Source organism: Capsicum annuum, chromosome 3, assembly GCF_002878395.1.
Source record: "Capsicum annuum cultivar UCD-10X-F1 chromosome 3, UCD10Xv1.1, whole genome shotgun sequence".
NCBI classification, from domain to species: domain Eukaryota; kingdom Viridiplantae; phylum Streptophyta; class Magnoliopsida; order Solanales; family Solanaceae; genus Capsicum; species Capsicum annuum.
In genome coordinates, this window is record NC_061113.1 from 268649114 (window position 1) to 268661177 (window position 12064).

General features: G+C 37.1%; 1 protein-coding gene across 1 annotated transcript in view; it reads left to right on the plus strand.

The window, feature by feature from the left end:
- Nucleotides 1-2320: 2320 nt before the first annotated feature.
- LOC107861710 overlaps nucleotides 2321-12064 on the plus strand; it is a gene marked incomplete in the record, with an annotated part of 13693 nt that continues 3949 nt past the window's right edge. The window contains 7 exon segments of the mRNA XM_047410185.1: nucleotides 2321-2648; nucleotides 5118-5640; nucleotides 6596-6743; nucleotides 7211-7321; nucleotides 9334-9526; nucleotides 10082-10303; nucleotides 11775-11844. Of these exon segments, the coding sequence (XP_047266141.1) occupies nucleotides 2517-2648; nucleotides 5118-5640; nucleotides 6596-6743; nucleotides 7211-7321; nucleotides 9334-9526; nucleotides 10082-10303; nucleotides 11775-11844 (1399 nt within the window).

Genomic DNA, 12064 nt, shown 5'->3' on the forward strand with positions numbered 1-12064 from the left:
AAACACCTCCAAAGGACCTCCTTGGGAACTCTATTACTGGTCTTTTCCAGGCCGATAAACACTATATGCAAATCCTTTTTTCTATCCCTATACTGCTCCACGAGTCTCCTGCCGAGATGGATGGCTTCTGTAGTCGAGCGCCCAGGCATAAATCCAAACTAATTCTCAGAAATAGTAACAATTCCTCGCAACCTCAACTCTACCACCCTTTCCCAAACCTTCATAGTGTGACTCAACAACTTGATACCCCTATAATTGTTGTAATCCAGAATGTCACCCTTATTCTTATACAACAGAATCATCATACTCCACTTCCAAGCTTCAGGAATCCTCGCTAACTTGAAAATTATGTTAAACAATCGAGCCAACCACTCCAAGCCTGCCCCTCCTGTGTACTTCCAAAAATTCACCGAAATCTCATCTTGTCCCGTCACTCTACCTCTACGCATTCTACGAATAGCCCTCGTAACCTCCTCAACCTTAATGCGCCTACAATAGCCATAATCGCAAACCTTTCAGAATGCTCCAACTCCCCCAGCACAATGCTGGTATCCCTTCCTTCATTCAGGAGCTTATGAAAGTAAAACTGCTATCTCTCTCTAATACGACCCTCCTCCACCAAAACATTATCGTCTACATCCTTAATACACTTCACCTGGTCCAAATCTCGAGCCCTCCTCTCCTTAACCTTAGCAAGCTTGTACAATATTTTATCCCCACCTTTCCTATCTAACGCTGTGTATAAACTCTCGAAAGCAGCATCCTCAGCCCTTGTGACCGCTAGCTTCGCCTCTAAATTGGACTTTTTAAAGAAAAGTCCAATTTCGAATTCTATACTATATATAAGTTAAAGTTGAATAACTAATGCTTGCCTACCTACTTATCGCGTCACACTTTACTATAAGAAAATATCAAATCATATCAAATTAACATGGTATGATGATAGTATAGTATTACTAAGAATCAAAAGTAGAATTGTCGAATTAAAATTTTCAGATACATACTCCGTCATATTGTCGATATATACTCCTTCGAGAGAAATTTGTTAGATTTTGCTTTAATCCAAGCCTAAAAACAACATTCAACAATAAAATTTGATGTACATTTATTCTTTTTTTCATTTTAATTTTTGTATCTCAAATAATTAATCCAAACTCACTATCCGATCCAACCTACTTCAAACCAACTCAATCCGACCTCTAATTTTTGTTCAAAAATCGAATTGCAGTGAATCGTCGTTGTTGCTAGTTGGTGTTTATTGGTTAGAGGAAGTGAAGATTAAGCAGGAAATGGCCAAAGCTAGGGTGCATCGATGGTTCGCTGATGAGGTGTTTCCAATTCGACGAAAATGGTGGCTATGTGATGTTGACTAGTGATGAGTAATTTTTTTTCAAGAATTTTCTCTGAAAACTGAAACGTGAGGGATTCAATTTATTTGGTGTTGTTTTTGAGTGTTATGGATTAATTTTTTTCCCGAAATTGATAGTAGTAAGTGTTACTGTACTGTGTGTGTATATCATTATGGGGGAGGGGGGTTGAGCATGCGTCTCTTGAGTTTTAATTAGGACGGGGTCAGATAGTGGGTTTAGATTAATTACATGGGATAAAAAAATTAAAATGAAAAAAGACGAATATATCCTCAAATTATGATAGATGATATGTATATACACTATGTCATATTTTGGGTACACATATGCCTCTACCGTTATTTTGAGGGGTATATACAAACCATTTCATTAACGGTAGAAACATATATGTACCCAAAATATGACGGAAGGTATATACATATCATTTATCATAGTTCGGGAATATATTTGTTCCTTTGTATTCAAAATTTAAAAATAGTAATAATAGATGACGAGAAATGCCACATTTTAAAATCAGGAGTAAACTTTTTTAATTATTATTTCCTCATTAATACAACATTTTTTTTTTTTTTTTTTAATTAAAGGGTGGATCCTATCTGACATAAATTCAAATTAGTCAAACTCTTGGATGTTACCTCCAGATGAATCCTAGTTGGCGCAAATTTAAATTAGTCAAATTTTTTCCATCCTATCTCCAAAAGGATCCTATAGCGTGAATTTTGAAATAGTCAAATTTCTAGATGCTACCTTCAAATGAATCCTATCTGGCATGAATTCAAATTATTCAAAATCTCGGTGCTACTTCCAAATAGACTCTATGTGGCGTGAATTCAAATTATTCAAATCCTGAGTGCTACCTCTAAGTTAATCCTACCTGATGTAAATTCAAATTAGTCAAATTTCTAATTATCGCGAAATAAACCCCCACCCACCACACCGCAACCACCAAAACAAAATAGGAATAAATTCTACTCTATGTGAGTAAAAGTGACTTTTTAGGCAAAAATCCCAATCCCCCTCACCCACCCACGCCACCCCTCTCACCCACTATATCAGGCGTTAAACCCCATGCGTCTCTGCATGCCCATTGCATTTTTCATCGAATATTCAGCTTTCCAATCAACTATAATCTAGAACTAGAGGGAAAAAATGGAGGAGGAGGAGGTAGGTCCAACGGAGGAAATAGTTCAGGCTTTACTGGAATCCATGGTGGAGCCATTGTTAGGCCGCAATTCAAAGGAAGTTCCAACACTTGATCAACAAAAATCCATGGCTAAACAGGTATTTTTATCATCCAAGCACTCTTCATTTATTACTTATCTTCTCTTTTTGGTGAATAAGAAGTCTCTTTCTGCTAAAACACACAGTTAAATTAAAAGCTTCCTTCTATGCTTTAATTGAATGTGTATGGACCGACCAGCTGAAGTTTTAGACCATTTGGTGTGGTAACTTTGGGAAACTAACTAAAAATAAAAAAAATGAACTAATAAAAAATTAATCGAGGTCACGAAAGCTGGCTCAGACACAACAATTATCCAAAAAAAAAAAAAAAGAGCGAAGGGAAAACCTAAAGAAAATATGAATAAATAGCAAAAAGGAGAAATGCTTCAACAATTGGCAGATGAAGTAATTGGAGTTGTTTAATTCATCCTGCATGTGGAGATTACTTTACCAAAAAAGTTTTTATTTTCTTGATAAGGAATGCAGCTGTGTGTTTTTTAAGAGAACTACTTTACCAAAGGGTGAAACTGATAGTATCAATTTCTTTTCTGCTTCTCTGGACTCTGTTTTCATTTGTATGGAAATTTTAATTTCATTACATAGCATTTGAGTCGGAAATGTGTTTTTCTTTCTACCTTCGAAGGCAGGAGTAAGGTCTGAGTATACGCTACTCTATGGGATTACAATGGGTATATTGTTGTTGTTAAGCTACAAGCTGAAAGATGGCTAGACAAACTATCATAGTTGAAACAACAAGCTGAATGATGGCTGGACAAACTATCATAATTGAAACAATTTAAGTTTCCCATTTATCTTTAATGAGAAGCTTTTGTAGCTGCACAATTGTTATGACATGTTTAAGACTATAAGTTTCAAAAGTATTATAGCCACACAAATGTTGTGGCATGTTTTAAACTACAAATTTTAGAAGTTTTCATTTTTTCCATAAATTTCGTGTCGAACTAATTGGACTATAGAGAGGGAGCAGTATTATGTTTACGTAATGATTCTATGTAATGACTCTTGTGATCATTTATCCCTCCATAATACTGTATAAATATTAGGCAGTACAGCACCATACCTAGTGTAATCCCATGGGGTTTGGGAAAGGTAGAGTGTATGTATACCTTACCCCTATCTTTGTGGAGTAGAGATGCTTTTGATACACCCTTGACCCAAAAGAAGGGGAGCCTTGGAGTAAAGTTGTTGCCATGTGACTCGGAGGTCACGGGTTCAAGCCGTGGAAACAAGCTCTTGTAGCAATGCAAGGTAAGGCTGCGTACAATAAATCCTCGTTGTTCAGCCCTTCGCAGACCCCGCGCATAGCGGGAGCTTTAGTGCACCGGGCTGCCCTTGCCCTTGACTCAAAAGAAGTGTAATCAAAGTAGGAATGAAAGTAAAACAAGAGTTGTTCTCTACAGAAAATGAAGATGAATTGTATGGCTCTTTTCTATTTTTGGTGTAAACATGAATATCCTCAAGAAGAAGAGGATATTCCTGGTATCTTAGATTACTTATGAATTCAAAGGAGACTAGTTTTTACTCTTTTACTGGACTACTCGTGGAGTTGTACTTTTTTTTGTAATACAAGTTAACTTTCTCAAAAAAAAAAAGCAGGAATGAAAGGAAAATAATGATGACGAAGCAACAAGATAAACAGAACAAATTAGGCAACATATGGTAGTGAAATTGACGAATAGTGTAATACTACTAAATACAGTAAAGATGAGAAGAGGAAACTGACCCCCTGCCTTTTCCACATAAAAGTGAATAACACTCAGCTTCCTACTACCCTTATTCTCGACCTTCTTACCTTCCCATCTAGGTTCATGTCCTCAGTAAAGAGATAATGTGCCATGTCCCAGCTAATCACCTCTCCCAGTTCTTTTGCAGTGTACCCCCACCTATACTGCCTGCTATAGCCAACCTCTTACACCCCCTTACTAGTACGTCAACACTTATTCTTCACATGCCTGCACTGTCATCCTTGCTTCCCTCATTTTGTCCGTTGCCATAGAGGCCACTCCTACCTTGTCCTGTATAGCGTTGTTCCTCATATCATCTCTTCTGGTATTCCCACACATCACTTTGTTTGATAAAATTGCCATTTTTAGGCTTCCAGGCCATATCTTTTTAATACTTCTCAATATTTCAATAAGTGCAAAAGTTCACAAGTTTATTATAATAAATGTGGTTTTTAATCTAAAAGTCAAACACGAGCTAAGCCATATGCTTTTTTCTTTTCATCCATATACTCTAAACTTCTGTATTTCATGAAATTGACTTTGGGGAAAAAATCTTATGCGATGGGGATGGAGGGATCTATGCAAATGATTCTATTGGAGGTGAGCTGCATTATGCTTGAATTTTATATTAATCCAGTGAGCTAGCATGCTCAAGTGTGGTATGGAAGTTGAGTAATGAAGGATATGCTATTTTTTGGTTAGTGGGGAACCTTCATGCAGGCGCTATTGTATGTTTGCTATGTGCTACTTAATCCATTCGTCTACTGGCTGCTGATGTTGACAGGTGGATGCTGTTGTGTTGCTCTACAACTACTACTACAGGAAGCAACATCAAGATCATAAACTAGAGTTTCTTAGTTTTACATCATTTTGCCAATTGGCTGTTGTTCTGAAACCAAGTTTGATGACATATATGAAATTAATGCATCGATCAGATTACACAGATGTGGACGATTTGGAAAGCCAACTTTCATTCACTGAGAAGGCAATTATGAGGGCATGTGATGTATCTTTGACGCTGGATGATGCAGAAGTTGTTCAGCTATCACAGAAATGGCCTACCTCCAAAGTTGCTGTATTCTTAGTTGACTCAAGGAGGGAGAATTGCTTGCTTATGCACAGTTCTATGACCTGTGCAGTTTGGTCCATTATTGAAAAACGTTTTGATGGATCCTCAGGTCATCCGTCTGATTCAAAGTGCATAAACAAAAAAAGAAGAGCTAGTAAGATATTTTCAACTGTTCTCCAGTACTCTGATGGAGCAGCGCTCCAAGAGCTTGCACTTTCTGCTGCGGCAGAAGCAACAGGTATATATTTAACGAGGAATCACAAATTTTAGAGTTTTAAGTTCTCAAATTTTGCATTAGGAAGTGATTGATCTCCTTGCCACCGATTATGGTTTGAATTGATCTTTCCTATGGTTCTTGTCAATAAATCTATCAGTACTAGGGAAACAGTTCTTGTGGTTGGTTTGTGCTGCCTGTCAGTACTATGCAAGTGGTACTTATTGTTTGTTTGTATTACCTATTTAAAATGATGTCAATTGTGGTTCATGTTGTGAGAAGATGTTTCATGCAGCTGCCACTTAAGGAAACAACTACAATAACTACATAATCCCAAGGAAGTTTAGGTGGCTATATGAATCCCCACTCTCCATGTCACTCCAATTAAGTCCGTCTCAGTTCAATATTATGAAAAGATGTTTCACTAGCACTAAAGGTCAAATTATTTTTGACGTATATATCGGAGATGTTGTATCTCATTGACTTCTTTGCTTGTTTACTTTTTTATATTTTGAATCTCCTCAGTAGAAATTGTCTCTGCCACCGACAAAGACCTCAAGTTAATATACAATAGTAACTAGTTCACAATCATTTTCCTTTGATATTTAAGTATTAATCCCCAGATCCCACTTGTAGGATTTCACTGAGTATGCAAGTTAAGGCTGCGTACAATATACCCTTGTGGTGGGTCCCTTCCCGGACCCTGCGCATAGCGGGAGCTTTAGTGCACCACGCTGCCCTTTTAGGATCAGTCATTATAAGTAACCATTTTCCGCCTTTTGATCTGTTTGAAGTAAATTAACTCTGCTACTAGTATACTGATTAATACCCTATCCCTTAAGCAACCTCATATTTTTTGCTTAGAGAAAGGCAGCTTCATATGTAATGTTGGGAATATTCCATAATACTTCAGTTGTGTTTATATGCTGCAATATTTGTAGAAGGCCTAAATATTTCATGTAATTTGCATGTGAAACAGGCATCAATAGAAGTGATCTGGTTGTCCTAGAGAGCCACCTTGTATATGCCGTAGATAAAGAAAAAGCATCCGCTCTATTATATCTCGTACAATCCACTAAGTTGGTGAATGAAGATTTTACAATTCCTATTCGAGACGTCATTGAAAGGTTGGTTCATTATCTACATAGTCAAGTGCATGCTTCAGGAAATTAACGACAACAAAACTATAGTATATTGTGGACCTTGAAACCAAATACATTTCTTGTCAAATGTGAGACTTGTTTCCAATATTGATGCATAATCTATAAAATTTTAATGCGCCAGTAGGAGATTCAATTTTGCACTTGTATGAGCATAATTTGTTTATGTTGAGCTATTGATGTGCTAAGTAGCCTGATAAGTGCATTTCATGGATGACAACAACAACATGGATGATCAAATGTTTTTTGCTAGTTAGTGAAATTTGTAAGGAACTGATCTCTCCTTAGCTATTAATTACATGATCTGTTAGAAATGCTGCATTTTGCATTGCATAAATGAAATATTGTTTTAAATTATTTTTTTTCAGTACTATAAAATATTTATCCAATGCCGAAGAATGGGCGATTTTTCCCTGAATCTGCTTCTGGAGTAGTTTGCAGGGTCCTTTAATCAAGAAAAAGACAAGTGGATGGTCGGTTGCTCCAGCTGTTGAGTATTTTCACTTGCTTCCCTACAGAGAGATTTTGTCGAACTGGCATTCCAGGTAGAAGTTGCATCTGGTTACTTTTGGTTATTTCTTTGCCCTTTTGTTCAGGAAAATGTTTAGTCAAACATTGCCCTCTAGTCTCTTTAGTTTTAGTGGTATTTTGTGTTATAAATCTTCATTTGACAATGATTAGTAACTCGGGTTCCTTGCAGCTATATCGTTAAGTCTTTCATAAAGCCCATTAGTTGTGGCCTCCTATTGATGGAAAACTGAGAAATTAAAACCGGGGAGAAAGTTTATGGGAGTGGGCAGCTTTTATGCCTTACGATCCTATCTATTTATATCTTTTGTATTACAAGAAGTTTTTTCATACTTGTCCACTGTGGAAAACTAATATTTACAGTTTTAGTACTAGTATATCCGATCCTCTGCTTCAAGCCGGTGCATTCACATTATATATGCTGAGCTTGTTATATATATAACTATCTAGAGAACCTGCTAGAGATTTGGTAAATATGTCTGAAAGTTGGTCACTGAACTTTACAAATCGCATGACAATATCTTCTAAGTGTTTCTTTTATACCGTAGTGTCTAAACCAGCTTTTGCGCACCTCAACTAATTCCATGGGGTACGCGCTACCTCCTACCAACACATGCACCAGGTAACTCTGTCCACCGGGGCTTGATTACCGCAAACAAGCTCCACCCGAATGGTTTCTCCAAACTTCAATTATTTTTGTAGTTTGATCCATATGAGCTCACATGTCTCAACTGTCATGGCTTGATGTTCAAGTTAAACACTGGATCCCACAACCATTCTTCGTTTCTTTCTCTTTCAGGATACTAAGTTGCTTCCAATTAGAACATAACATCCAGAGATAGAGCGTCTATTAGAAAAGGCCCCTGCTCGATCAACATCTGTGTTCCCGAGAATATTTCCTCGATCCTCATATAGTAGCCCATTTGCTAGAGCAAATTTACTATAAAGAAAGATACAGACTGTGACATCCCAATGAGCTTCACATGGAGAGTCTAGACGTGGTAGAAGCTCAACACTTGGTTCCACAGTTGTATTAATATGCTTACAGTTTGTCGTTCTTTTTGCCTCAAGTATGTCTAGGGTAGTACTGGCAAAGAGGATAGAAATCAAGTATTGGTCAACCTACCAAATTTAAAATGGGTTGGATAATTGTTTAAAACGGGTCAAATATGGACAATATCCATGAAACCAGCTACTTGATGGGTGAAAAATGTGTTCTACAATCTCAGTCCGTTTCCAAGTTAATTTAACCCATTGACAAAGTGGTACTCCCTGTAAAGACTGTGCATCCTTTCCTTTTCACATAGCTTTACTGCATTTTGACCCACATAATTGCTTTTCCTTTTCTTTTTAATACTTATGTGGTCTGAGAGGACCTACAAACTGACGAATCTTTGGAAATTGTGAGTTAGGAAATCCTTCGCCTGTTTTTTAAACTGAAATGAGTTTCCTGAGTTTGGTAACTCATTTCATCTTGTATCTTTTATAGAAAAGACTGAATTACAGAAAGGATTGGAATATCTTGATATTGAAGTATCTTTCACCAGAGAAAAAAAAACTGAACCGCTAATGCATAATTCAAATAAAGGGGTTTCTAAACAGTCATTACTTGAATTCATTCAAAGTCACTGGTCAAGAGCAATACTTAAGACATTGGTATTTCTGTTTGATACCTGTATCTTAGGCATATGATAGCACCAGACTTGTGATTCACCGGTCTATCTTGTACTGGAATTCTTTATTCTTTGGAGCACCTCTGTTTTGTTTTGTTTTACCTTATGTTAGGAATTGTGATGCTGGGATCTTGGGTCGAGACGAGTGATTCTTATTTTGGGGAGAGGTCTAATCTAAAGCCATACTTTCAAGATTACACCTATCGCCTATCCTGAAGCTCACCTTCAGTTTCTGTTTCTAGATAATTTAAATTTTTGTTATTTCCTAGATATCTACTTTCTGCTCTTTCAAACTATTGAGATGAGGATATTAAGCATAGTTCCTTTTTTGTTGCTACAATGAATTCTCATCACAGGGAGCTGTTATCAACTGGCTTGCAAGATCTAAATGTCAAAGTGTTAGCTGGTCATGCATATGATGTACATCTTGGCTCCAGTGAGAAAGAAACAAATCAGGTGAAAACTAATTCCTACAGTAACTATACTATAAGGAAGTCCAAGGGATGCACAGTAAGCAGCTGGAATCATGAGCTTTTTCAAGGAAAAATGGTGATTGTCAATGACTTGTTTATCCAATTGTCTTGATGGTCCTCGTCAAGTATGCGTGGATGGCTGACGTGATAATCATCTAGGCAGAGATAAAACGGTGAAAATCTTGTCAGCGCTTATTATCATCACCAAATGAATTCTACAGTGCCTAACAGGCTCTTTTCTGTTTTACATGTGGAACTTTCCTCAATTATTCCCCCCTCTCATAGTAATACTTTATCTTTATTTATTTATTTATGGCGGAAGTTGAATTCTGGAAGTTACCTTCTTCTTGCCTACCTTTGAAAACTGAGGATTTTTCCTTGTATTTTCGGGCCCAACAACTAATACCTCACAGGCTTTGGGATGGGGCATTCGGTATTTTCCTTAAGGTGAATTTGCCTATATGCAATAGTTTTATTAGAAAAGAAAAGAAGATTATAATTTCTGAGTAATTACTTTGAATTATATTTACCTATTTTATGATGCATCTGTCAATATGCATATATGATTAGCAAGTTGTTGAAGCATGGATGAAAATGGTTGTGAGTATTCAATATTCAATCATGTTGACAGGAGAATGTGGCTCAAACCATGATTAAGACATGCAATACTGATTACGATGATGAAAAGATTGTTGAAGCGAAAAGAAGAAGAGGTGTGCAAGGAGTCTCTGCAGTAGGCCTGTCACAGTTAGGTTTTCAACATTCTGAGGATGCAGTAGCCACTTTGGATTCAAAGGAATATGCAATATCACAATCTGCCTTGGCTGTTCTTCGCTGGAAAAGGGAGAAACTGGTACCTGTCTCTGATATTGCTATTCTTCCTATGTATTTCTTGTTGCATGTCATTTCTTTTTACATGTTGACAGTCTTTCACTCTTTGGTTAACAAATGTGGCTGCTCATTTCACTTTTGGAGAATATTGTTAATGAGGGATCAGAATTTGCAAATGGAACTTTGGGTATTACATTTTTTGGAACTCCTAAGAGGAGAATTTGCACTTGTTGCTCTGGCAAGTGACTAATACCCTATTCCCTATTAATGAAATTTTTCCCAATTTTCCTTGACAAACTTCTGACTCATTTTCTAGAATGTTACCTTTATTTCGTAGATCTTATTTTAATAATTATTTGTTTCTTTTTGATGAGAAGTTCCCTTTATCTTTACATCAATCAGGTGATCTTGTTTCACTCCCAGTTTTCTTTTGATAAAGTAAGGTGTTGTATTAAAAAGGCATCAAGGAGATGCAAAATAAGTAAACAAAAGAATCATGATTAAAATCCGAGTACAAAAACTAACTCTACTAAACCGGGGAATTAGCCAGGAAGCAAAAATACGGCCGGAACTTATAAGATCTAAAAGGGTGATAACATCATTTACAGGGGATAAATTGCTTCAACTAAGAGGTTCAAAAGGCATAATGATTTTAATCTACTTTTGGGAGCTGAGATGCCGTCAAAGCATCTAAGATTCCTTTCTTTCCAAAGACACAAAAATATACATGCTGGAATCATTTCAGGTCATCTTAATGGTACTGTCAACTTCTCTTGTGCTCCAACTTCCCACTGCTCCTTTGATATTCTGGGGGATGTCCAATTTGTACCAAAAAGTGATAGTCATGTTCAATAGATCTGTGGCCACTGAACATTGTAGAAACAAATGACCGACTGACTCAAGGCTGTTGTGACACATGAAGCATTAACCAACTGAAAATTCCTCCTGTTGACCGCCTCTGCACCTATAGGAAAGCCTAGATATTTTGTTGGAAATGACCACAGCCCATAAGGTAGCCATTTCACTCCCACTTTTCTATTTCTTATTATTAGTTTCTTTTTTGGGTGTTGTGTGTGTGTCTGTGGGTGGCTAAGTTGTGTGGACTCTTCACTTTCGACCCGTGTTGGGTTCTCCAAAAATACACTACTTTGGAGAATCCGACACACAACCAAGGACAGTTTTGAAGAATCCGAGCAACTTAGGTGGGTGGGTTCCTGTTCATGCTCAGGCATTGACAGTTTTAAAGAATCTGAGCAACATTGGTGGGTGGGTGAGGTGGGTTTGGGGAGGGGTGGTGGTGGTCCTGTTCATGCTCAGGCATTAGACATGGAAGACCATCTGTGTGAAAGCTTAATGAAGTTCACATTTTTTTGTTTTCTCGATATATGGTGGTAGAAAACTGTGGATTATGCTATTTAGCTACAAATGTGCCATTAAATGTTGATACATTGATTGCCATCCTGTTATTCACTTTTTTCTTATTTTACTTTCAGCATTATCAGCTACGCATTTTGGAAGATGAGATTGCATTGTGTAATAAAACTATACTGACAGAATTTAATGGTATGATCTTTCCTCCGTTTCTAGCATGTTTCATCTTATTCAATGAATATTAGGCAGGAAATTCTGTTGTTGCCTTTAAGGGCATTATATAGATTGATTTGCGACTATTAGAATGATACAACAATATACCTAGTGTAGTCCCACAAAGTTAGGTTTGGGGAGGGTAGAGTCAAGAGTGTACATAGACCTTACCCCTACCACAGAGGTAGATAGTTTGTTT